The sequence below is a fragment of the Leuresthes tenuis genome, unplaced genomic scaffold (assembly GCF_036924035.1).
Source record: "Leuresthes tenuis unplaced genomic scaffold, fLeuTen1.0.hap1 SCAF_14, whole genome shotgun sequence".
Lineage (NCBI taxonomy): Eukaryota > Metazoa > Chordata > Actinopteri > Atheriniformes > Atherinopsidae > Leuresthes > Leuresthes tenuis.
The window spans coordinates 24,378,655-24,404,780 of record NW_027325368.1 but is presented as its reverse complement, the minus strand read 5'-3'; the positions used below and the strand labels follow the sequence as shown (position 1 = coordinate 24,404,780).

Below are 26,126 nucleotides of genomic sequence, written 5' to 3'. Positions count from 1 at the left end.
AGAGGTCGGGTGACGCCCCTCCCCTGCTTCTACAGCATCAGCACCTCCAAACCGAACGAGGCGAACCACCGCTGGAAGATGATGCTCTCCGGTCCGTTGTGCTCAGCGGCTTGAGAAGGCAATTTCTCGTGATGACACAGCTAACTGACAGACTATATGCTATCTGCACGTTTATGCTGCCTCGCTGCCTCCATTCATGATGCACCATTCATGCATCCCCACGAATGGAAGCACTGCTTGGAAAACATTAAATTAGCTATTACAGCCCTGTTGGTTTGCCTTTACAGCACACGTTCTCGTTCATTTGGTGATGTTTCCTCTCATATAGGTCAAAGTGATGAAGACCTCGATTTTGTCTTTTGAGGGCAACGCGCGAATATAGAGCTAATACAGGAAAGCCAGGCAAACAAAAGGCATCCAGCCCTCCTCCTCTGACGCACCTGGCTGCCCTGTCGCCACTTGACATGACAGCGCAGAGCCGGGAGCAGAGCAGCAGGATCAAGGGGCACCGACGTGCAGCCGGACGCGCAGACTCGACAAGGAGCAGAGGAGCCTGCGGACGCTCGGTGGAGAGGCAGCAGCAGCCCAGGGGAGGCCGGATTGCAGTTTCTGGGGACGAGCGCCAAGGGCAGTGCGGCAGTCAGCAGACAGACCGGGGGGAGGAGGTTGCAGAGATTTGTGATATACTCCCCCGCCAGTCAACTCTCCATATCATCCTGAGGATATGATGGTGGATGTTTCCAGTCTTGATCAATGGTGACTGTGGGACTCCATATTCCCTCTTTTTATTCCTAACCAATCACTGGTGATGTGCAATTAAAATATTACATCTGCTCTTCAGGCAAGGGTGGAACCTTTGGGACTGATGAGCATACTGGCCAGGTATCACTTGCTCCATTCTTCTCTGGTTTTGCTCATTTTGCTTGTCGTCTGCACTATGGGCTGTATTCAGAGTATTGCATGCAAGCCCCGCATCAGACGGGAGAACATTGTGGTGTATGAGGTGTCCGCCTCCATCGACCAGTGTCCCACAATCATTGAGGAGAACTCACCTATCGTGCTCCGTTACAAGACGCCCTACTTCAGGGCCTCAGCAGGAGTTGTGATGCCACCAGTGCCCCGCAATGAAACCTGGGTGGTGGGCTGGATCCAAGCTTGTACCCAGATGGAGTTCTACAACACATATGGGGATATTGGCATGTAAGCGCATACAGTAGAAGACACCATAAGACTTTGGATTTATTTCTGTGTGTGTATAGATATGTCAACTTACACACATACACTAAGAACATCTAACTCTAATCTCTTATCTCCCCTCTCCATGTCCTCCACCACAGGTCCAGCTGGGAACTACCAGAGCTGCGAGAGGGCAGGGTCAAAGCCATCAGTGACTCAGATGGCGTCAGCTACCCCTGGTACGGAAATACTACAGAGACTGTCACCCTGACCGGCCCTACGTCCAAACCATCAAGACTAACGGTCAGCATGAATGACAACTTTTACCCCAGCGTAACATGGGCAGTTCCTATCAGTAACAGCAACACACCTATGCTGACCCACATCACCAGAGACCAGAGTTTCATCACCTGGCTGGTGGCCATGAACTCTGTCACAAAGGTAGGGCAAAATGCACAGATGCAAACCATTTGTTTTCATAAATCAGGTTATTTTGCCTGAATTACTTTTGGATTATTTCCACAAATCACATATGTTTTGTACAGGCTAGACTGAGGAGCACAGCCTATACATCTAGAAGTTTAAATCAGTATTTCACACAGACTGACTGTGATGTAATTGGCTCCCCCAGCACTTCTCTGGTGTAAAGTTTCAAATGACATCATCATTGTCTCCTAGTTTCCTGAATGCAGTTTGCGGGAACTGCACTAAAAGCCATAAAAAGTCAGTCAGGCTACAGCCTTGAATCCATATTGAAAAAAAACCCAAATGGTTAGGCTTGCATTATTCTTTTTTTTTTTTTTGTTATTGATAAGATTAGCACAGGTGTAAAACACAGTTTTGTGTTGACTGCTCACTTTAAACATGAATGTTCTGCGGGCCTAAAACTTGAAGTTCTGTATCTTATTTATCAGTCGGTTCAAAGGAAATTCTAACTGAAATTGGATGTAATCCAGAGCATGTTAACCACACATTTATTTGCAGTTGAGGACATGATGCAAATTTAATTCAGGCACTATCAAGGCAGTCTTAAAGCGCTTAAAACAAATTGTATATTCATATACATTTAATCTCATTCATATTAAGAGTATGTTTCCTTTTTCCTCTAGGAGCGTATTGTGCTGCAGACAGTGCGGTGGCGGATGCGGGTTGACATTGCTGTGGATCCTGACATGCCTCTGGGTTCTCGGGCGTCACTGGTGGGTCGTCCCTACCAGGAGCAACCACACATCCTCAACTACCAGGAGCCCATCCCTCCCAACGCACTGGGGAGACCGAACGCTAACGACGCCCAAGTGCTAATGTGGAGGCCTCGGAGAGGGGCACCACTTGTGGTCATACCCCCAAAATAAGAGGATCAAACCAGTGCATAGACAAAAGAATAGGTGTTCCCTTTACATGAAAAGGGGGGTGCAGTTGGGAAGAATGGCAATGAGTAGATGAAGCCTAATGGTTTTCTTCTGGATTCAAGAGGACTGTTATGATAAGCCAAAGTGGATATTGCATCTTTGATCTGATAGAGCACAATGTCAGAAAAGTAAGTCTGCAACTAACTGTTGTTAAGGACCTAGTGTGGCATCAAGGCTTATTTGGAGCCTGATAAGTTTTGTACTGCATAAAGAGCTCTGCCTGCATTTTAGCAAAGAACAAACACAGTTTTTAGATACCACAGAGGCATTAGCCTACAACAAGAACTGCATCCTGCATCCTTATGTAGATCCTATTGCATGAGCGTGAGAAGGAGACTAGAAAAACTGTCCCGGAAGAAGCTTAAGGATAGCATTTGTTTTGTATTACTTGTTACCTGAAGACATTTTGATTGAAAAGTCAGCCAAAAATGCTGCAGGCTGATTGAACCTCGCCCGTGCCAACTAAGGCCTTCAGCACACTCAGTACCAGTATTAAGGATGTATTCAGATAATTTAAAAGAAACAAAGTATTATATGAGTCTTTTTAGAATAAGATTAAACTCATATATTGATCAGATTGTATTAAGAGCACCCACCTGACATAAAAGTCTGGAAAAAGAAGTAAATCTGCTTTAGTTTTCACTGGAGTTTTGCATACACACCAAACTCACACACCAACATATTTTTAGCACACATGCCTCTATTGTGCATCTGATGTTGCATTCAGATGGGTGACAAACCAGAGAAATGAGCTGGCTCTGTTACCGCATTAAATAAATCATGTCAGACATACTTTTAATAAGCGAGGTGTAAATTACTTGAAATACTGCCATTCAACCAATTGAAAACAAGAAGGTAACAGTCAGGACACATCTATCATCGCTGACACTGTACTCAAACAAAAGGTAGATTTGATGTGGTACTAATCAGGTCATGTTGCCCATGAAGTTACACGAATCTTCCTGCAATAAGCAAATCTAAATGCATCATTCAAAGTTTCCTTGGTGTGGTGTTAAACCAACACTGAAGTCATACCTCATATTATCTGTATTTTGCAGTTATGTTCTACAGATAAACATAAAGATTGTTTTTGTGTCGTGACTGTAGTCAGTCCAGTGGCTCATCCTGAGCTCTGTCCAGGTCTTTGCCTGCCACTCCACATGCAAGTCACATGACTCATCCTCCATCTGTGCCTCTCTCCAGGTTCACACCTCACCTTCCCGTATGGCTGCACCTTTTCTCCCCGTCTGTCCATTTCACCCCATACACATGAAAGCCACATTGCCAAAATCCTAAGTCTTCTCAACAACTATGCAAACTGCTTAACACAATGTGGGTCTGCTTCAATGGTGCGAATATCAGCGCCATTATTGAATGAAAATGGTTGTGACCACCTTCTGAAAATATTGAGGTTAAAATAGGCCCCGTTGATTCGGTGTGTCTCATTTGTCACAACACCTCAACTTGTTCAGCCATCTGTTGCTATAGAGACTGGTTTGGTTTTCCAGAGTGCACTGCAACTGGAACTGAAAAGAAATGCTCAAAATATTCATTGGTTTGCCTGGCTCTGTGTGTATGCATTAGTGTGAGGGCACACACAAACACAATCACACACTTTGATGTAAAAGGGGATCAAGGCATAGATTTTAATTCACTCATGAATATATCTTTACTTTGCATTTAAATAACTGTAGAACGAGTGCTTTTGATGTAAATCTTAAGAATATCAGCTGCAAAGTGAGCTCAGGCATGCTCCTTTGAGGTTTATTTTATCTCATGAAAAAAGGACAGTATCTTTGGGCAGGGGTCACCCCTCTTCTTTGCAGTAACTTCACTCCTTGTTCCACCACTAGATGGAAGCTCTGTCCTCCTCTCTTTGACTCAGGCAACAGTTAGTGCACTTTTTGTAAATATACTGTACCCTATTCCCACTTCTTAAATCACATGATTCAAGTATTGAAGTAAAAAAAAATATATATATGAAAATATGGTTTCATCATAATTCATTCATATTCCTTTAAATAGCACACACAGTATCCAGTGTGCATGGCAAATTGGCTTCCCTGTAATCCTTTATAGTCAAGTAAAGTATAAGTAAAACATCCCCATACAAATTCATTTTGCCATATTTTCATTCATCATACAGCATCAGAGGTTTGGCTGTTTGGCAGTAACAGACACTTGCAACACCTTACATTTCCTGCATTTGCAAGTTCCACATGTCCAAGTGTTGGTCACAGTTCATAGAGTCCTGCTCAGTCTGGGGTGACTGGCTGCCATTTCTTCTGTCAGGCACCACAGCTCAAAGAGTTTCTGCACTATACTCTGACGGCGTTGCTGCTGGCAGGTTTACCTTCATAGCTGTAAAGAAATGTGGCAGCAATAACCAGAACTGCCCCCAAGAAGAATACTCTGAAAAAGTAGCAAGAACAGAACAAAAATAAATAAATAATCATAATGAATTCTACAAACAACTCTGTAATCAGTTCATTTGATGATAACATGATTACCCTGTTGGGTTGAAGTCCTTTAGGAGGAAATACGAAATAAGAGTGGACACGATAATTGACAGAGATGTGGCAAATCCTTTGAGGATGTTGTCTGCATATTTTATCACGACCGCAATGACCAGCCCGCCCAGAGCCTGCAAAAAAGATTATTCAGTGGTAAAGTCATAGCCTGAAAACAAAACTAAGTGCAAAAAATAACCAATTTCAACTACAGCTTGACAGAGACTGATAAACAAAGGGAACATTTAGAAGGAAAAAAATTAAGTTCATCATAATGGCCAAACCTGCAGGACAACAACTGTGCAGGCAATAGTGTTGTAGCCCTGGAACATCCCTGACTGTGTTACACTGTGGCCGTCATACACCATCATTCCTATAAAGCCAAACACAAAGCTGAACACACCTGAAAGACACAAAAGAGAGCAGAGATGAGGCGTTTGGCTATCTAGCAAAGTAACACAGTTGTTGTAATTCTGTTATCTTAGAACAAAACTGCTGCCCTGAAAGGTTTTATTGCCAAAGTATTTGTTCACAGATATCATACACATGTATGCACACAAGTGAACATGTCTGTTTTCAGCTTTTCATTAACTTAAGACCGGAGACGGTCTGGCGGACGGCCAGTGATGAGAGAGCAGGAGCCAGAGATGGCCTGGTGGATGGCCAGACATCCGGCGACGAGCCCCTGTGGGCTCCCTCCGGAGCAGGGACTGGCACAGCTGGAGGCTCTGGCGCTGGAGTGGTGGACCCTTCTTGTGCCCTCCCAAATCTCTGTTAATCCAGGCATCTCCTGGACAGGCCTCCATAGGAAGAAGTCATTAACCATCCCCAATTTCTTCCAAAGTCCCTGCATCAAGCAGTCCGCAAAGGCCCCCCGACTACTCCCTGGAGGGCCTGAAAGTCTGCTAGGTCCATTTTCTGGCCAGATCCTTCTGTCATAATGATGGTGTGTGACGTGGTGGTGCGGAAGGACTCGGATGCAGATATTAACAAAAAACAACTTGATTTAGTTAACCAAGCCAAACAAAAGGCACGGCTGGGCTGGAATACAAAAAACCTACACAATGAAAAGACTTGACAAAACAAAACCTGACTTTGACTGTGAGTCAATCACTCAATCACTGTGATAGGTGATTGAGTGCAGCTGAGGGGAGAAACACAGGTGACATGAGTGAAGCTGATGGCAGGGCAAGAGTGACTGAGGGCAAAACTAAAGATTAGACAGAAACCTAAAACATGACAAAAAATACAAATCGTGACAAAGTTAGGTCAGAGGTTTCCTTTGAGGAGGAGAATTACATTCACTCATTTCAAACATGCAAGTTCCATCATAAATCATTTAATGTGTAAAAAAAAGGACTAACTATGAACTATTGTTAACAGAAAAGTAATAGAGACGATCAGCTTTTTTGTGCCATGTTATGACCCAGTCAGGGTGATCAAGACTGATTTTTATACTTGGAGAAATCACCTTGATATCTTTAAGGATATCAAAGGGGACAATGGATTATAACCTCAATAGGTGTATCAGTTAAATTTGTTGATATATTACTGAATCCAAAGCTCTAATATTTTCTCTGTTATTAGACTTGGTGATACACAGAAATGAAAAGCAGACTTTATCTATAAAAACCAGCAGGTTTGATCAGTTAGTGGGTTGTTTATGTGTAGTTGGTGTTAATGTATTTCTCTATCAAATTAGACAGGACATCCAAGTAGTTCAGATATATTTCATGTTTATCTTTCTCATAAACAGACAGATGATTCATATGTCAACACATTAATACTACTCTCCCATAAAAATATAGACTACAACCACTCACCCAACTGTATGTTACGGACCCATACACTCTGTTTAGTCTCCTTGAGGATCTTCTCAAAGTAAACTCCAGCAAAACCGCTGGACACGCAGGCCATCAGCACGGCCATGAGCCCCACAAACTGGAAGCCTGTAGTCTGTATCTTCTGCTCCGAGTCTGCTCCAGCATCTGAGGGCCACTGTGGAAATTAAACATCGATGAGGGGTAGAACTTATCTGTCTTGTCAGAATACTGATGACTACAAAATCTGTTCATATTCATAGAACAGCTACACCTATGTCTATGTGTACTGCTCAGGGACATAGCCAAGTCTGATCTTCTGGTACCTGCACCAGAGTGACTCCAGCCATGAGGAGGAGCAGGGAGAGCCACTGGTAGAGGCCTAACCTCTTCCCAAGCATGGAGACTGAGAACAGTGCTGTGGTGAGGATCTTCAACTGATACGTGACCTGTGTGAATGACAAACGCACCAGTGATACATTTAGTGACAAATTTGACTGTGAGTGGCCAGTGGCAGAATTATTTTGAGGGCACAAGACACAATTCATGCACAAAATTCCATAATTTTGCTTCTATTTTTTAGCGCATTTGTATGTTTTAGTTAATTCATTTATTTCAGTTTTAGGAGTGTATAGACAGAGAGCACAACAAGAGCCTTTTGTCCCTGATACACTTGAAAGGAAGACTGAAAAAATTTATTTTTATTTTGTATTCCAAGTTTTCATGGATCATACTTAAAATCAATAATAACGTGTAACAAACAGCCTCTGACTCTTTCCATAAGGGCGGATGCTCTACAGTGCTGTCGATGACATATTTTGTATTCCTTATTAGTAATATAATACCACTTTTTACACTTAGTCTTTACCACGGAAGCCGAGAACAGACATGGATTTTTTTTCCATGCACTGTTCTTTTGTGATAACGACTTATTATTTCGTTATCTCAATATAACAAAGATTGTTTTCTCGTGATAATGAATTAATAATTTCGTAATCTCGAGAAAAGAATCTTTGTTATGTGGAGATAACGAAACAATTAATTCGTTATCATGAGAAAATTATCTTTATTATGTCGAGATATCGTTATTACGAGATGCATAAAAATTCCGTACATTACAATTATTCATAATACTTTTATTAAATGGAGATTAAAGATCACAACTTTTTAAATACCATTCTTTTCCATGCATGTAGATAAAGCTAGAAAATCTCTAAAAAAAGTGCTGTTGTATCTATTCGGGGCTACTAGTAAATCATTCAGTGCTACATTGAACACACTGTACAAGCATTTAATCCCCATGTAGAGTTAAAGGTTTCACTTTGTTTTCATCTGTCAAATACAAATCCCCCTAAATCGCCCACATTGGCAAACAATGCAGGCATCATGTGAACCAAATATTAATAATAATATAATGATAATAATACATTTGTAAAACAAATTCAAAGTCATACGGCACAATTAATTTTTTTTTTTTAATTACACAGACACACATTCATATATAACCTGATAGGTGGCTGCATCCAGGTTGGACAGGGCAACATAGAGCAGATTGTTCTGCAGCGTGTAGATCGCTGCCGGTACAGCCAGCTTCATAGTGTCTATGGGCTTATTCACAATCTCCTCCTTCAGCAGCTGGTTCATTGCCCGCAAGCTGTAATCTGACAGAGACAGAGCGTGGTCAGTAATTCAAACTGAGGACCACCCATGGAGTATGTTAAAAAGACAGGGGAGTATTCATACAACATTACATTGCCTAAACTTCATCTGGGAACCGACCCAGAGGAGAAAGCAGAGCTCTTCACACACTCTTTCCCCTCCCCTCTCTTTCCTACTCACTGTTCTCCATGAAGACTAGGAAGGTGCAGGTGAAGACCTTGAGCACTTCAGCTGACACCACAGCAGATGAGGCCAGGTAGCGGGAACCATCCTCCTTTAGGGTACGTGAGTAGCGCATGGTGAGCACTAGTGAAGTGGTCTGCAGCACCAGTACCCCCAGTGATATGTATTTTAGCCGCAAGGAGTGGGGCGAGGCCAAGACCATTTTGGAGGACTCTTTGTCTGAGTTGTCAGGTGGGGGAGGAACCTTAAGAATGTGCACAACAAAAAAATTAGATAAATTCAGATATAAGAAAAGACTACCTACTTGGTTCTGCCATGTAGTGCATTCCCATGATGGAGCTGCTGTCCCTCAGCATATAGGGAATTGACATAGAGTAACTCGCACTGAGAATAAATGTTTTTCACCCAACATTAAATTGGTTTCTCCCACTTCTGCCAACCTGTTAGCTCAACTGAAGTGCCACCTGCTCAAAGCCACTGCCACTCTATCCTCCACAGCTACCTCTGGACCTAGCTCTGCCTCCCTGCTCACTCTTCAGCAAATTTTGGACAGATTACTCCACCTTGTCTCTGTTGTTCTGTGCTCCACCTGTTTGCTCATCCTTTAAGCAAAAGAATTCTTGCAATCAGCCTTTTTCCCAAACCACTGCTCTGCTTTTGGGTTCTTATCTGAGAACATTACCTGGATGCAATATATACAAACACTAGATTCGCTGAGGACAGCCTAAGCCAGTGTTTCTCAATTCCAGTCCTCATGACCCACTGTCACACCTGATTCAAATGATCAGCTCGTCATCAAGCGCTGCAGAGACCGGAGACCGAAATTGAGAAATACTGGCCTAATCCAAGCTGTTATTGCAATACCCTAATCTTCACTCCAACTCACGGCACACCTGACCCCTAACCCCAACTAGGTCCCAGAAATGACGCACGCACACACACACACAAACTTGTTTTTCTATCTTTGTGGTTATTCACTATAGGATCACCAATCACTTGAATGGCTAACCCTAAATATGACCTTAAATTTAAGTATTAAATCTAACGTAATTTTAACAATAACAATGAATTGAAGTTTTGACCCTTTGAACATGTGGGGTCCATTGGGACATCACAATTAGGTCATGACTATGGGTTTTTTGTGTTTTAGTATTCTGTTTAGTCATTAGTTAAACCATAGTTTCCTTATGTCTCATCTGTTAGTTTTGTTATGTGTTTAGTTCCTTGTTTAAGTCATTAGTTTTGCCATAGTTTCCTTAGTTTCTCTTGCCCTGCCATTTAGCTCACTCACTTCACTTGTGCTTTCCCCCTCAGCTGCACTTCAACACTTATCACCTCCCTTCAGTATTTAGTTTCCAGGTTTCCCCATGCACTTTGCCAGATCCTCACATTCATTGTCATGTCAGGTGTGGACTCATGGTTTCACAGCCATCGTCATAGTTCAAGCCAAGTTTTGTTAGTTTTCATAGTCAGTTTAATGTGTTTGGTTTTGTCGCTTTGTGTTTTAAATAAATCAAGTTTACTTTAATTATATCTGCATCCGGGTCCTACCTCCACACCAGAGCAACCACAGCCTCCCCGCTTCTGACAAATTATAGAGAGTTGCTTGTTTTTTTTTTTTGTTATTTTTATTTTCATTACTTTGTGACAGCTAAGCCCTAATTAATTCCTGCCTAATCTTTATTGAAATCTCAATACAGCTTAACTTAAACACTGGAACAAAGAGCCTAGCTATAAGGTTTTGCCACACCAGGACAAAACATTTGTCTCCATGGTAACTACTGGTCCCTACAAGGTAAGATCCCAGAGAGGCAACAAAAATGAGTAAACATACACACACACACAATTATCCTTATAAGCACATCCTATTGAATTTTATTCAATGTGGACAGCCTATGCCACTCTTAGTTCTAATTTTAACTATATTTCTCAACTTTCTCCTTAGAATTACTGGTGCAGAAATTGTGTTTTGCCACATCAGATCAGAAATTTGATCCCATGGGGTCTTGACAGGTTTTTTGTTGCAGAGAAGGCTTCAAAAAAGGTAACAAAAGCAAATACGCACAAATACGTCTTGCGTGATGACATAGCAAGGCTTGAGTGCAGAGCTAGTCAGCAAATTTACTTTCAATTTCATTGAAATAGCTTGTAATTAAAAAACATATCTAGTTGTTTTGTCTACTTGTGGCTCATACATTATTATAGACAAATACTTGAGTTGACAGTCATGAGTTATTACCAGTCTCAAAGTTCCGGCATCCTGAAAGTCTGAAGAGAGACATTCTTCACTCTTCTGTCTCGTATTTCCTGACTGAACCATCTTATCTCTTAATGGTTTCTATTGTAAGTTCCTCTTTTCCTCATCACCTCTTCCACATGGCCCCAAATCTGAAACAGAGGGGAGGATAATAAAAGAGACTAACTACACTAAACCTATGTAGCAGTGTCACTTCTGGAGTCTCTAAGTCTCCCTCAGTGCCGTACTAGTGGTGGGAGGAGCTTAGGCAGGTTTCATGGTTTTAACAAGATAAACCTGTGGAACTGGCTTAGGTGAGCTATTTGCATTGTATTGTTATTAATTGGTCCTTGCTGATTTCACTGTCTCCGTATCAGCACAATTATAAGATAACTATAAGATAATTGTGTTTACTCAGATCTGACTCGGCTTGCATTTCCTGTCAACTGCTAGTGAAAAGACTCATTTAAAACTTAGCTATGTGATGACAATACTGTGAGAGCCAGAGCGTGAAACTTACACTTCTACTGCTTAGGTTAGACAATATCCACGGGGCCATTTCATAAAATGGTCCTATACATTTTATCATTGCACAAAAAAAAACCCGTTGTACAACAAGCCACGCAGACCAAGGAAGTGTTGACTGAGCAGGAGGTGTGGTTTGTTCAACACACTGACTTCCTTATGTGGCAGCTGTGTTTTGCAGAAGGGATTGGCTGCACAATAATCCTGTGTTTGTCTGTGCCAATATGTGTGTATCCTTACACACACCAAAGAAAGTCTAAGAACATTTTAAGAACTGTCTGACTTGCGGGGAACTAAAACTACATGTTAAAGAGTAAATCCCTCAACGTCAAGACAGAGCAGTTGGTCTTGAATGAAAATTGAAGTGAAAATACACAGAAATGAGAGGTGGAATAGATATTAAGCTCTATAGGGAAGTACAGTAGAATTAACTATAAAGGAAGGATTACATCAAAATACAAATAGTTAACATCTTTAATGAAACATCTTTAATAAAAGCAGGTAATATGAACAAAAGTGGCTGAAAAAAACTTCTGTGATAATTGCATCAGCAGGTTTTTTGTTCTTCCACATTTTGGATAATTAAAAATATTATGCTACCAAATATACAGACAAAACTGTCAGGTAGCAAACACTTTACTTAAAAGCAATACTTTTTAAAGTTATTCCTTTTCTTTTCTATTAACACCTTACAAACAAATTTGCAACATGTGAATGAGAGTCCAAATGTAACTCGAAGCTTTGTAACCATCCCTAAAAATCAAACCAGACCTACCAACATTAGAAACTAGAGAGAATATTTGTTTCTGTTTTCATCCCAGATATCCATCCTTGTGTCTCTTCATGCCATATATTCACTGATTATTGAAATCCTATTCAATATCGACCAGCTGCCTCTCAGAGATAGATTCTAAACAGATAGCACCACCCCAGCTCAGCATGTTCCTGCATGACAGACAATACACAACAAGCAAAGAAAAATAAACCTGCTGCACTGACCTGTGTGGACATGACCAGCAAATGCCTTCAACAAGAGCTTCAGTCTGACACGATCCACTCTGCTGACAGCCTTCAGGTAATTAAACAGGTTAGATGATACTCTCTGAAAGCAAAATGTGGCTGAAAGTACATTTCTAAGATGGGTTCATCACTTAAGCAAATGCAAGTTTAAAATAGGTATAGGTGAAGGAACGGGTATTAACAAGGGAACTTTTAACTTAAAAGTATTTTTTTGGAGATCAGCTAAGATATGATTCCCTTAAGTTTTGATCTCTTTTCATCAAGCAAATTATTTGTAAGATCAGCAACAATTAGGAGCATTAGAATTAACATGAACTTCTTCAAATAATAATTGTTGAAAAAATGTTGAGCTTACTCTTATGCAGGTTAACAAGCCATCACAGCACCAGCATAGAGACAAATAACTATGGGTGCTTATACTCTCTACTAGGGTCAGTTTAAAATCCCCATTAACCCACATATGCATCCAAGGAACATGCAAGCTCCACATATAAAGGCCCCGACAGAGATTCAAACCTCTTGCTGCGAGGTGACAGTGCTAACCACCACACCACCGTACAGGCCCGACTCCCAGTTCGTTGTAGAAAAAGGACATAAAACTGGAAGTTTTTGATATGTCATGAAGAAAAAGCTTCTTTTAAAAAGATTTTTTTTTTAATCTGAAGTAAATAAATCCACTATTTACTAGGCTACAGAGCTGGCTGCTGTTTTTAAAGAGCGAAACTTATTACAGTTTAACTAAATATTTTGATCCTTTAAAAAACCTGAATTCTCAGCTCAAACCAGACACCATTATGGCCCAAAACCTCACAGTACACCTATCAAGGCGATATTTAAATGTTTGTTTGAGAAAAAGGAATTCTTCTTCTGGGCAAAATACATCTTGATAGTCCTAAGTGAAGAACACTTCTTAAGGTTATTTGGGATGTCTACAGTAACATCTCTTCAGAATCCAAAGATATTTTGGTTGGGTGTTTGGTTTTAGCTTTAATTGACATGACAATAAAATCAGTCAGTCATAGTGCAAACATCTGCCTCAGAAATGATCGTGTAGTGTGTAAAGAGTCTTAATTTCAGTGTTCAGTTTAAAAACTGCCTCCACTAAATCTCAGCAGCATGTTCACAAACCAAGACGAGACTTTCATCAGGTTCAGGACTAGCATGCAACGTACCAACCTCCATTTCACTCAGTGCAATCTGTTTGCTCAAAGAATGCTGTGTCTGTGAGTTCACTGCAGGTGGGGCCTGCTCCACCTTTTGGGGCATTTCAGATGAGTATTCTGAGAATTCTTCACACAAAGACACATAGCACTGCTGAGGAAGAAATGTCAACTTGTGGGCAACTTTAAACGTGCCACCAGACAATGTGAAGCTTTGCTCTGCAATAAAGAAAAAAAAGTTCACCCATGCCAGAAAAAAAGTCCTCTAAATGTGACTGCTGCTGAATGAAGTCATCTGTGTGTTAATGCATAAATTATAGGACCTCCATCAGTGGGTAATCTTTACTCATCTGGAAAATGGGAGCGGATTTGAACAAATATTTAATTTTATCATCATCAGAATGCAGATCTGTAAGAAGGAATGTCAGGAGAAGAAGTGACCGAATGAGAAACTGTCAAGTGAGTAAGTAGCATTAATCTTCAAAGACTCATCTGATGGTTCTCATTGGCTGCTGATGACAAAAACCAGGCGATCTCTGACAGCATTTAGACACACTGAACACAAAAAAGCACAGAGACTGTACACGCGCAATCATCTTATCATTGGACGTATCGCCTGAACGTTAAAGCGTTGGTTGTTCAAGTTCCCCCCCGTGCCTGAAAGAGCCGCTTCATACATTTTCTGTCGCTGAGAAAACGTACCTGTAGAACTGAGTCTCAGCTATGGACGGGGATGACAGTCTGCGGACCCACACACTCACGCGAGGCTTCTCATAATTGCTCTAAACTCCTTAATCCGGCTGTAACTTGGAGACAACTAGTTACAACTGAGGCGTTGAGATGTGTCATTAAAAAACTGAAGGTAAAGCGCAAGATTTTTGGGGGGAGGGAAAAAAAAACCCTAGGTTCGTCAGGTCATATTTCATAGATGTTTGGTGACGCCTGTTGAAAGAAATGTCTGACTATTACCTGAAACCACAATGCATCAACTTATTTTTTCTCTTTGTTTTTCTTTTCACGCCACACAAAATTAGAAACAACATCCGCCATGAAGAAAAGCAAATGTTTTCACTGGGTTGAAATGCCAAACACTTCTGAAACCTGTTTTAAGGGGAGTACCCTTTAAAAGTAAATAAAGTAGGCCCGATTAATTTGAGAACACGAGCATGATGTTATTGGATTCAATTAATTTAAAAAAATCCCCTACCCCTCTTAGTTTTATAAAATGATTAAATGTATACTCCATGGACTATGTGACAATTTTTTTTTTAAAGTTAGAACTTGTACGATGGTACATCAGCAGCTTTTTACTATCTAAAAAACATTGCCAGAATTAAAGGAATAGTGTCTAAACCAAACTTAGAAAGACTACATCGTAATTTATGGTTCTCCGTCATTTCGACGACGTAGCCTGACGAGCACCTCCAAAGAATTCTAACTACAAGTGGCGTAGACGCGGGCCATAAGGGCTGTGATTGGTCCGCTAGAACGTAATTTCCGGCAGTTGCCTTTTCCGGTCTTAATCGCTGTATTGGCGAAGAAGCTCGTTAACATTCGAAATTATCTTAAGTGCATTTGTTCATCCAGGTTGTAAATTCACACCAGTGAAATTCACAACCAGTGTTGTAAATTCACCAGTTCCCAGCTCTGTCGCCTGCGCTTCAACATTTGCAATTTAAGCATTTGTTCTTCAATATTAATAAGCTCCAACTGCAAATACAGCTGCTCCACCTCATTGCCATTGTTTACTGTTGTTAACTGTGACTGGAAGAAAAAGCAAGGATTCGGTTATAACCCCTGAAACCACACAGATACACAGCCACACCTCCCTACCGGTATGATGAATTCCAGAGCAACTGTTCCCTAGACTCAGAACTTCGAATGATCAGTGAAGACGTTCTGGAAGAGTATAAATTCATCTTAATTCACGTGTTTGTCTCCAGCAGGTTCGACTAATTTAACGCTAGATGGCGCTTTTGACGAAGACTCGACTTAACTGCGTCTTCAAATTGTCACCGAAGAAGCAGAGCAAAACGTGTTTCCGGTTTTCTTTTACCTGTGTGGGAAAGCATCTTTACCAGTGAAACGAGTTCAAAATGGTTCGTAAATTGAAATATCATGAACAGAAGCTGCTGAGGAAGGTGGACTTCATTAACTGGGAGGTGGACAACAACCTCCACGAGGTGAAGGTTCTGCGGAGATTTCACATAGAGAAGAGGGAGGACTACACCAAGTGAGTCCCTCACAGCGTCTGTTAGCCGCAGGCTGCTATCAGTGATGTGCTGCTGGAATTGGTTTTGCCTGTTTGCTTTTCATTGATTCATAAAGACGGGAGTTGATATTAACTGAGCCAAATAGTTAGGTATTATTGAAATAGCGTCATAACCATAATGCACTTGAAGAAAGGGAACATTGTGTAAGACTTGGTGTTATCAGCTCACATTGACATACTGTACACCGTTAAGCTTCGGGTGTGATGTTAATGGAATCTTTAAAAATGTATTCAGGTACAACAAGCTGAGTCGTAACATCAGAGAGTTGGCTCAGAAAATTCGAGACTTGGACGAGAAGGACGGCTTCAGAGCTCAGAGCACACAGCATTTATTAGAAAAACTGTGAGTTTTTTTCCCTGTCATTTGTTCTGTTTGTTTTGTCCAGTGGCGGTGCTAGAGTATTTTTTTTCTGGTTCAACTTACAGTGGGGCTAACCCATAAAGCGGTGGGGCTCAAATCAATGCCATGATTTCAATGTGAATGTATATTCAATAAAACAACACCCTCCCACAGCAAGAAACACACACACAGAGAACATAACACCTCACCTATAAGACCCAACCAAATTACTACAGCTGTATTTGCTGTTGGAGCTTATTAATATTGAAGAACAAATGCTTAAATTGCAAATGTTGAAGCGCAGGCGACAGAGCTGGGAACTGGTGAATTTACACCCTGCAATGCCAAGAGGAGAGCAAAGAAAGGGAGTCTCCTCAGCCAGCTGGTCCACCGGCTCAGCTCAAACAGCGCAGGACACTGAGACTGCCCTCACACAATCCGGCCCCACCAAATTATAACTAAAGAAAAAGACAATTACATCAACTATTGGACATCTGCAACCAAAACCCAAAGCTAACTCCAATGCTATTTGGCCCTGAACAGGCAATACTCCATGGCAGATTATCTGAGCTCTGTAAGTGACTCCCAAATGAGGAAAACGTTGACTATGTACAGACTCAGCAACCACAGTCTGGCCTTAGAGAGAGGCCGACACAGACGGCCGTGGCTGCCCAGGGAGGAGTGGCTGTGTCAGCTCTGTCCACACAGACAGGTAGAGACAGAGCAACACTTTCTATTACACTGTGATGCATATGAAGAAATTAGAACTAAATTCTTTAAAAAAAATTAAAGATAAACAAGATTTTGATACTCTCTCTGATCAGGAGAAAATTACATTACTTGGAGGCAGCAAAGTATGTCAGAGAGAGGGAGATTGACTGCCCTAAAGCCATATACAGTCTACCACACAACAGCCAAGAGTCAAAACACAGCCCCGACAAATTGACTATGCTAATTAGGCAACAAGACTACAGCAAGAGAGCATGAAACAGGCAAAGCGCAATAACAAAGTCAGCAAAGTTTCCAAAAACAATATTAAAGCTCACCAGGTTGAAATTTTCAAATGACTACAATCCGCCAGTTTTTGTGACGAGCATGCACTGAAAGCGCGCTCACATGAGTGACGTACGTCATGTGAGTGTCATCGCATCTGGCTGATATGGAGGCTCTGTGAGACTCCGCACTTCTCTGGTAGGGCTAACACAATTCTTGGTGGGGCTATAGCCCACCAAGCCTTACCTTGGCTCCGCCTGTGGTTTTGTCTATGGAAAAACTATCATGCTAAACCTTAGATATCATTCTGATTAAATCCTTTGTTTTTTTTTCACTTTAGGTACAGCATCGGCCTCATTCCTACCAAAGAGAATCTGTCCCTCACAGAGAAAGTCACAGCGTCCTCATTCTGCAGGTAAAACTCAGTAAACTTCAACGAAGTCCATTGTAGCAGCCATCATCAGTCTGTACGCTTACCTGCTGGCTGTGTGTTCTTACAGGAGGCGGCTGCCCAGCATTATGCTGAGCCTTCGTATGGCTCAGAACCTGAAGACAGCCATTACGTTCATTGAACAAGGACGTATCCTTTCTGTGCTGCTTCATTGCAAGTTTTACTATCCACCAAGTGTGTTCCTTTTTTATCTCCGTAAAGTTGTCTTTAGTTATCATTTAGACTAAATAGATTCATCTATCTCCAAGGATAGAAGTGATTGAGAAGTTCTCTCCTTGACTCTGGCAGATGTACGTGTCGGCCCAGATATTGTCACAGACCCAGCATTCCTAGTCACTAGGTTGGTCTCATGTTGTTTATATTTCTAACTTTTTTATTTATTAGATTTTTTTTCCTAACAATTTAATGGTGAAAGTAAATGCGCAAAAGCATCTTAAAATATGAAATATTGATGATATTACTTCAACTCTTTCAATCTCTAGAAATATGGAAGATTTTGTCACTTGGGTCGACTCGTCAAAGATCAAGCAGCATGTCATGAATTATAATGACGAGGTGAGTGAGCATGTTGACGCAACACTAAACACAAGCAAAAATTTTGAGTTTGACGAAAACCGAACCTGCAAAACGCATGTAAATACGTTAGTCTAAAGTCATATGAAATCAAGCTTTTAAAAACACGCTCAGACAAGGGTTAGAGGTTGGGGGATTGAATTACTCCTGCACGTATATGCTCAACTCGAATGAAAGAGACCGAGGTGCTCCGTACATGCTCCAAAGTTCCAACTTTTTTACATATTTTTGTAAAAACGTCAATGTATATTAATACAGATGAATTCCCCCAAATAATTAACTTATTTTTCTGTTTATTTTGTCAGAAAGCTCAGAAATTTCACTGATTTCAGTATATGAATTATATATATGAATTTTACTGATTCATATATTGACTTTTAACATTCATATAGATAATATGACGGATGGTAATGCCAAAGAATTTTCTTCTGTGATGGACATGTTTGGCTTGTGGTAACATGTAACAGAACCGGCCCACCTTCAAGGTCACACTCTGGACCTGGTCATTTCTAAAGTTGTTGATATTTCTTCTGTTGTACTGATTTATTGATTACTCAGAATGTTCAAACAACCAGCTTGTCAGTTAAGAAGAGGTGCATTAATGAGAAAACAAGTGCTCAGTTTAGGGAGGCCATAGCTAAGTCACCAACAATGAGTGCACAGTCGGTTGAGGGACTGCTGAATCTGAAGCTGAATTTCAACTTAAGAATTTTGAATGTAATGGAAGCTGTTGCACCGATAAGAATTAAGAGCACCTTAAGCAAACATAAAACACCATGGAGAAACACTATAACGGTCAAAAACCATAAAAGAGAATGAAGGAACGCTGAACGTAAGTGGAGGAAAACAAAGCTTCAGATACACTGAGTTGTACAAACAAAGTCTGCGTAGTTATAACAATGAGCTGTGCAAGGCCAGAGAGCTGCATTTATCTTAACTGATTAATAAGAATGTAAACAATTCTCAAACCCTAAACACTTAAACCCAGACCTCCTCTCCACTGAGAAATACAACGCATTTGCCAACTTTTTTAGCCAAAAAAATCAAAACAATTAGACAAAACATTCACGCCACACAGAAAACTAATTTGTGTCTAAAACCTAGAACTAACTCTGACGTTATGTCACAATTTAATATTATTGATTTAAAAATCCTGGAGAAAACAGTTCGGCATCTGAAATCAACAACTTTCACTCTGGACATAATACCATCTGACTTTTTAAAACTGTTTTTACCTCCGTAGAAAGTGATCTCCTACAAATAGTTAACAGCTCACTGGCATCAGACATTTTTCCCAAGTCACTAAAGACAGCTGCCATTAAGCCACTCCACTTAAGCCACATCAAAGCTGTCACCAAGGCAGCTTTTTACCATCTCAGAAACATCAACAGAATGAAAGGTTTTCTCTCCCAAAAAGACCAGGAAAAACTCATCCATGCATTCATCTCCAGTAGACTCGATTACTGTAATGGTCTTTTAACTGGACTTCCCAAAAAGAGCATTAAACATCTGCAGCTCATCCAGAACACTGCTGCCGGAGTTTTAACCAGGACTAAGAGATCTGAACACATCACACCAGTTTTAAAATCTTTACACTGGCTTCCAGTCAGTCACAGAATAGATTTTAAAAGCCTACTGATGGTTTACAAATCTAGACTGTTGCTTGTTTTTATTCATTTTAATTATGTTATTTCTTTCTATTTATATTCTTTTACACATTTTAATGCTTTTATTTTATGTAAAGCACTTTGAATTGTTTTTTTACATGAAATATGCTATACAAATAAAATTGACTATGACTTTGACTTTGAAAATCAGTCAATTAAGGCAACTTACAGCCACAAAGCATTTCCAGAGTGCTCCAAGAAAATCCTACCAATTAAATGGTACAGTCGAGCTTTAACTGTAACTTGACTAAACTGTGTATGTAAACATACTGAGTGACTACAGAATGTTCTTTTTTTCAGCTGTGGTAAACATGCTGCAAACGTATCAAAACAAATGAATATATAATGCAGGGGTTTATTCAGATTTGATTACAAGAGTGTGAGGTTACAGAGCAATTGTACGACTGAGGTAGTAAGAAAAACAAAACAGCAACGAATGGCTCACTGTTTACAAGATATCGCAACAAAACTTACCCGTGTTACAGATTCACTCATTTTCATAAGATGTGAGAAGACGGACTGCTGTGCATAAAAATTGTTTAAATAGTTCAACAGGTCACAATGTTTTTCCCTTAATCTAAAAAAAACTTCCCATATTATCTCTGACTTGTTTCAGTCACCTCATCGACATGCAGAGCTTTGCACACTTCATCTCATTTGTAGGCCAGACTGCATTAAGCCTAATTTATGCTTCTGCGGCACGGTGTACCTACGGGGACCCCTATGCCGTAGCCTGACGCGTACCTCAAAAAAAATTCTAACTATGCGTCACGTTGACACGGACCGCAACGGGCTGTGATTAGTCCGCTCAGAACGTAATTTTTGCCGGTTGCTTTTTCCGGTCTTAATGGCAAAGAAGCTCGTCAAATTGGCCCGTTGACATTCGAAAGTATCAAAAGTTCATGTGTTGATTCAGGTCCCTCAGTGGGTGAACCAGTGTTGTAAATTCACCCGTTCCCAGCCTCCACCGGTCGTACAGACCACCTCCGCAAACATCTTCTCTGTTGCCTGCGCTTCAACATTTGCAATATAAGCATTTGTTCTTCAATGTTGATAAGCTCCAACTGCAAATACAGCTGCTCCACCTCGGTTGCCATCGTTTACTGTCGTTAACTGTGACCGGAAGAAAAAGTGAATATAAAGTTGACCTTTGTGTTTGTTTTGCAGAGGGATGACTTTGATCTGGTTGCCTAAGTTTGGATAACAGGAAGAAGAACTCTGCTTTTTCAACTGTGATGTGAAAAGCACAGCAACACAGGAGTCACAAGTTTCAGTCTGCCATCAGCTTGGACTCTGGAGGAAGAAATTCACCCTCTTATAAACTTAACTGAGCAAGGTGCACTGCTCAGTAAACTGTTGCCATTGACAGAATATGTTAAAACATAAGCTGTAAAGTGGTTAGCGTATGGTGTCGTTGTATCTGATTGTGCAGGTAATTTGTTTAATTAACCACACAGATTGTATATCTTGGACGGATGACGCCACAGCATCTGCAACCTGAAGTGGAACTTTTGAAGGCCGTTGAGTGGGCTCTTAAAAAATGTCTAACTCATCATAGTTGCTATGTCCATTTTTATGCTTATTTAGATGAAACACAGAAGTGGGAAGTAATACCTTAAAGTTTTCTTTTTTATTTTCTCCGTTCTCCAAAACCACCTCTTGGGGTGATTTGTTGCTTTTCGCCAAACAACAGATACCTATAGGTTAAAAGACGTTGTACATTAAGCTAAAGAAAAAAATCAATGTGCCTAGTTTCATAAATCAGTAACAGAAGAAGGTGCTTATTGTTTGTACTGCCACTTGGGAGGGTGATTAAAATGTGGAAGTCTGGGTTGATTAAATCTAATTTTATTCCTGAAATATGCTGGACCACCAGCAGCACAACAACACAAAGCTCTGGATCCTGACACATTTAACCTTGTACAATGTGTCATGACTGTATTCCCACAACGGCAGAAATGTGCATATGATAGAGAATGCAAAGTGATGTCACGCAAATGTTTGTTTGGACAGCGTATTGTATTCTCATTTACTCTGAGTTTTCCTTTTGTATGTACAGGACCCTGAATTCTAACCTTAGACTTGTTTCTACACTCAAACTGTAGGATTGGCCTCTAAAAGCACATCTCAGTGTGTTCTTAATCCTCATAACTAATTCTCATACATGTCCACTGCAAAATAAATTAACATGGTTTTAGTTTCTATTTTTAAACATCTTTATTGTAAGCATAGTGACTCAAATACTCCCTGAATGTATTTGAAAGTATCAGAATTTGTAATTGCCAAAAATTAATTTTGCAAGGGGACCGCTCTCGGCATAATACCCACTTGTTAATAAGCAGAACGTGCAAACGGAAACTTGGACTCAATTACTTCCTGTGAAGTCTTCTTTCTACGTCTCTTCAATTCTGTAAGATACAACCTTTTTTTTTTTTTTTTTGTCAAAACTGAATCTAATTAGGCAACAATAGTCTTAAAAGGAGGTAACACTAGAGGATTCCTCTCAAGACGGCAGTCCCAGCTAGCATACAAAAATGTGTGACTTCTCTTCACATTGCCCATTTCCATTGTTTACGCCAGATTTATTAAGCTGTGTGGAGGTTTTCTTGCATAAATCTCAACCATTGTGAAAGGACATGCACATGTAACAGCCTGATTTTCAGTAACTTTTTTAGCCACAACAACTAAACTCAACGAATCAACTCCCATTATTTCGGAGCAAAGGACCCTGGGAGACTGCAGTGGTAAAATAAAAAAAGAAATGATGGGATTACAGTAAACAAGGCAGGACAATTCAATGATAAATATTTAATCTTTTCAATAAGACTTTTTTACAATTGTGTTAACTTTGTAAACAGATTAATTTTATCACAGTCTGAAGACTTTCCACAGAACCTCAGATTAAGCATAAGTAGCTTCTTTTTTTTTTTTGCTGAAACTTAGAATCCTCAATACCAGTGTGCAAACAGGAAATTCTCAACATCATGTTCTTAAATTCAACTTCTCCAGTAAACCAAGTTACATGAACTTGCAGTAAAACATTTGCTTTAACAATGTAGCGTCCCATTACAGACCTTCGGCTCAGCTCACATGGAATAAGTAGCATTACCCAAAACTAGAATGAAGCACAGAAAGATCATCTGCATTTAATGTCGACAGACTGTAAGACCCCTTCAAGGCACCCTGGTGTATAAGACAAATGTAACAAGATTAGTTTAAATGCTTAGAGGGGAGAGATGCTTTCTTCAAAGTCCTTGTCTGTGCATCCATCAGAGCCACCAGAAACGCACATAGATGATGAGTGTGATGAAGACCACGGCCACAGCGGCCACCTTAGCATAGGTGGAGCGGGTGTTGAGATATTTGGCATCGCTGCGGTACTTTTTGGACAAGCTAGACAGATTGCTGGCTTTAGTGTCCAGAGCTGTGAAAAAAAATCTATTTCTTAATAAATAATTACAATCCAAAACACCACCATGAACTGTGTGTAATTTAGTAGAATCAGCACCTCCTGTGATCAGAATTCAACTTTAAAAGTAAAATTTGTACTGGATGTTTTTTTTTTTAACCAGGTGTTTTGTATCTTGTCTATTTTTGTTTATTTTTATTGACTAAACTTACCAGAAAGTGCTTCTCCTCTTTGTAGAACTTCCTCAATATTTGCCACCATAATTCTCTGCACGTCCTGTAGCTCTATGTTTATACTACCAAGGTTCCTCCGGGCCCTGCTGTCAACATATGTCTTCTTTGTTTTCTGGATGTATGTGTCTGAAACAATGTGATAAGTTTTTTTTTCCTTTTTCTATAGATAATAAACACACACAGCACACCACAAGAGCTCAAACAGTCTTACCAAACTCAATGAAGAAGTATGGCCTCGTTACGGTGGGCACTCTTCTTCCATACTGGTCATAGAATTCGTTGTGGAGGTCTTCAAGGTATGCAAAAGCCAACTTTTTAGGAAAAGAAGCCTCACAGAGGGACAGGTAGCATACTCCCATGGCTATTAAATAGCTGAAAGAAATTTCAGGTTTACGGTGCATGCGTCAGATAAATCTCATTATTACAGGCGCACAACATAAACTCGTTTTATCTTACTGGAAGTTCATCTCGCCAGCCTCCAGCGTACAGCGGTCCGGACTCTGAGAGTTCAGTTTACGGCACAGCTGTTTGGCCTGACTCTGGTATTGCTGTAGGTCTCTTCCTGACTGACAGTGAGGCAAAACCAGATCAAAGTTTATTAGTAATAAATCAACTGAATGTAAGGGCATATAATGTGTAACATCACAGTGGCCTCAAAGGGCATAAAATATTTTTGGATTGCAGTGGTTGGATGAACCACTCCTTCGCTTCAACACAAAGATGAGGTACTTTTAATTCAGTTGTGAAACTTCATATTTTTACTTCAATGCACCAGAGAATGTACATTTGTCTGACATCTTTAGCTATTAGTAACTTTGCAGGTGACATTTTTGTACCCTTCTTGTCCTGTGAAAACCACAATACTCCAAATGCGGTGGCTTTCAGCTATGAGCCTTGAAGCAAGAGAAACCTTTCAAATTATCTCACTAACTCCAATGGAAAGTTTGGTATGACACCGCAGACAGCTTCAAGTGCGATTAACTCACTGCCTTTTAAAAACTTTCACTCCATTTAAATAAAAACTACATTGCCGCGTTCCTCGGACCCTTCTGGTGCTGACGGTCTTCAAATTATTTTCCTCACTCTTATAGTTTTCTCATAAGAGGTCATAGTATCCCTTCAGCCATTTTCTGCTCTTTCTGCTGGGAGTGAGCTTGTTAAACCGCAGCTGCTTACGCACATTCCTATAACTGTAAGGACGTCTCTCTTCCACTACTCTGCTACATATTACGCTGCAGCTATTTTAACTATTACTCACTTTACTTCTGCTAAATTTTCACTATTTTCAGCTTTTTTAGCATGGTCATTCACCCATTCATTTACCCATTCAGCTTATCAGCATTCTCACTGCTGTTTCGCAGGAACAACTTTTTCTAGTTAACTTAGAGAATTTTAACCCGATGCTTTTAAATTTTAACTACTCCATATATAAGTCGTTTGTTTTGCCTGCAGTGCAAACCAAGAATGAAAAGGTGACATGAAGGTGAAACAAACGCATGTATGTTCTGACTGGAAAACTAGTGATAAGTTTCTCGTCAGTCAAATAATAATTCAGTCTTAGATAGTAATAATTGACAGTTTTGTGTTTTCTTTTTAGATGATTCCAGACCCATAGCTGATGCAGAGATGCAAACAAATTTTAAGGCAGCAAAAAGGCACAATGTTTGCCCATGGTTTGAATACTCAGTGTTGATTTAAATACAGTTTGTTTATTATATGATTTGCTGCTCAACAGAACACTTTTAGCTTTAAGCTACCTTTAGAAAATGTGCTAGGCGTGAGCTGATTTGTAGAACAGAGAACATAGTAAGGAACAGTGGACCCCTACTCCACATGTGAACATTGGTCTGTTGTATTTTTAGATTTCTTGTTGTATCCATTTACCTGAGAGGATCCTCCCATTTCGCCCTGCCTGACATTGGGCACCCAATGTATAATTTTCTAGAACCGCCCCTGAATAAAAGAAGCTTTATTTTTTTTCCCTCACCACAGCAACTTCATGGTTTGACAATTTCATTTAAAATAATTAACAGACTGGACAACCCACAAGACTAGAGCCTCTCATAGCTTCTCATCTCAAGAATAGATGGGCTTTTAACTTTCCAGACCAAGCTATATTTTATAACTGCCTGAACTATTTTGATAATACTTGATTTTTTTAGTCCCAGACGATATCTTACTTTTACACACATCTGTCTTGCAGTATTTATTTATTTTTTTTTACCAACGCGTTTACTTCCGAACGAATTCACTAATATGGTAAAGTCAATATTCATGTAAAGTTTTTAATATAGTTTGGTATACAAGTCTCCCTGTTAAAAGGGCCTATCTGAGGAAGCTAGCTCTCATTCATACCTGTTCATCCTCCTGTATGGACGCGGCCAGCGGAAGTCCATCCGCTACACGAGCGATTATTGTTAGTAGGATCATACTATTGGAGGTCAGCTGCTGTCGGCTCAATTTGAGACAGTAAACCTTTAAAAAAATTAT

The 26,126-nt window shown here is 40.3% G+C and overlaps 4 protein-coding genes across 4 annotated transcripts; 2 read left to right on the top strand and 2 right to left on the bottom strand.

Annotated features, from left to right (window-relative positions):
* The first annotated feature begins 3 nt into the window (after positions 1-3).
* Positions 4-4,249, top strand: fam78ba (family with sequence similarity 78 member Ba). The gene is made up of 3 exons (XM_072364124.1): positions 4-1,200; positions 1,338-1,617; positions 2,286-4,249. The coding sequence occupies exons 1-3, from the start codon at positions 866-868 to the stop codon at positions 2,526-2,528; spliced, it is 858 nt and encodes a 285-aa protein (XP_072220225.1). The 5' UTR covers positions 4-865; the 3' UTR covers positions 2,529-4,249.
* slc35a3b (solute carrier family 35 member A3b) lies at positions 4,243-11,224 on the bottom strand. The gene is made up of 8 exons (XM_072364121.1): positions 10,997-11,224; positions 8,755-9,001; positions 8,422-8,576; positions 7,242-7,364; positions 6,919-7,093; positions 5,380-5,498; positions 5,096-5,229; positions 4,243-4,997 (listed from the first exon to the last, which is right to left on the bottom strand). Exons 1-8 carry the CDS (start codon positions 11,075-11,077, stop codon positions 4,904-4,906), a joined length of 1,128 nt encoding a protein of 375 aa, XP_072220222.1. The 5' UTR covers positions 11,078-11,224; the 3' UTR covers positions 4,243-4,903.
* A 4,473-nt stretch (positions 11,225-15,697) lies between these two features.
* imp3 (IMP U3 small nucleolar ribonucleoprotein 3) lies at positions 15,698-22,198 on the top strand. Its single transcript, XM_072363209.1, has 7 exons — positions 15,698-15,931; positions 16,206-16,313; positions 17,644-17,718; positions 17,804-17,883; positions 18,043-18,094; positions 18,237-18,309; positions 21,162-22,198. The coding sequence occupies exons 1-7, from the start codon at positions 15,795-15,797 to the stop codon at positions 21,186-21,188; spliced, it is 552 nt and encodes a 183-aa protein (XP_072219310.1). The 5' UTR covers positions 15,698-15,794; the 3' UTR covers positions 21,189-22,198.
* Positions 22,199-23,033: 835 nt separating this feature from the next.
* On the bottom strand, positions 23,034-26,076 carry sec22ba (SEC22 homolog B, vesicle trafficking protein a). Its single transcript, XM_072363208.1, has 5 exons — positions 25,992-26,076; positions 24,093-24,202; positions 23,848-24,008; positions 23,616-23,762; positions 23,034-23,418 (listed from the first exon to the last, which is right to left on the bottom strand). Exons 1-5 carry the CDS (start codon positions 26,064-26,066, stop codon positions 23,264-23,266), a joined length of 648 nt encoding a protein of 215 aa, XP_072219309.1. The 5' UTR covers positions 26,067-26,076; the 3' UTR covers positions 23,034-23,263.
* Between the last annotated feature and the right edge of the window lie 50 nt (positions 26,077-26,126).

Bases quoted from the DNA above. Each gene is read 5' to 3' on its own strand.
- fam78ba (XM_072364124.1), top strand. From the start codon at position 866: ATGAGCATACTGGCCAGGTATCACTTGCTCCATTCTTCTCTGGTTTTG. The intron at 1,201-1,337 runs GTAAGCGCATAC...CCTCCACCACAG, and splicing joins ACATATGGGGATATTGGCAT to GTCCAGCTGGGAACTACCAG. The intron at 1,618-2,285 runs GTAGGGCAAAAT...TTTTTCCTCTAG, and splicing joins CCATGAACTCTGTCACAAAG to GAGCGTATTGTGCTGCAGAC.
- sec22ba (XM_072363208.1), bottom strand. From the start codon at position 26,066: ATGATCCTACTAACAATAATCGCTCGTGTAGCGGATGGACTTCCGCTG. The intron at 23,763-23,847 runs GTAAGACTGTTT...ACATTGTTTCAG, and splicing joins ATACTTCTTCATTGAGTTTG to ACACATACATCCAGAAAACA. The intron at 23,419-23,615 runs GTAAGTTTAGTC...TTTTTTTCACAG, and splicing joins AAGAGGAGAAGCACTTTCTG to CTCTGGACACTAAAGCCAGC.
- slc35a3b (XM_072364121.1), bottom strand. From the start codon at position 11,077: ATGGTTCAGTCAGGAAATACGAGACAGAAGAGTGAAGAATGTCTCTCT. The intron at 7,094-7,241 runs GTACCAGAAGAT...TAATTTCCACAG, and splicing joins CTGGAGTCACTCTGGTGCAG to TGGCCCTCAGATGCTGGAGC. The intron at 4,998-5,095 runs GTAATCATGTTA...CTACTTTTTCAG, and splicing joins AAGGACTTCAACCCAACAGG to AGTATTCTTCTTGGGGGCAG.
- imp3 (XM_072363209.1), top strand. From the start codon at position 15,795: ATGGTTCGTAAATTGAAATATCATGAACAGAAGCTGCTGAGGAAGGTG. The intron at 15,932-16,205 runs GTGAGTCCCTCA...AAATGTATTCAG, and splicing joins AAGAGGGAGGACTACACCAA to GTACAACAAGCTGAGTCGTA. The intron at 16,314-17,643 runs GTGAGTTTTTTT...TTTTCACTTTAG, and splicing joins CAGCATTTATTAGAAAAACT to GTACAGCATCGGCCTCATTC.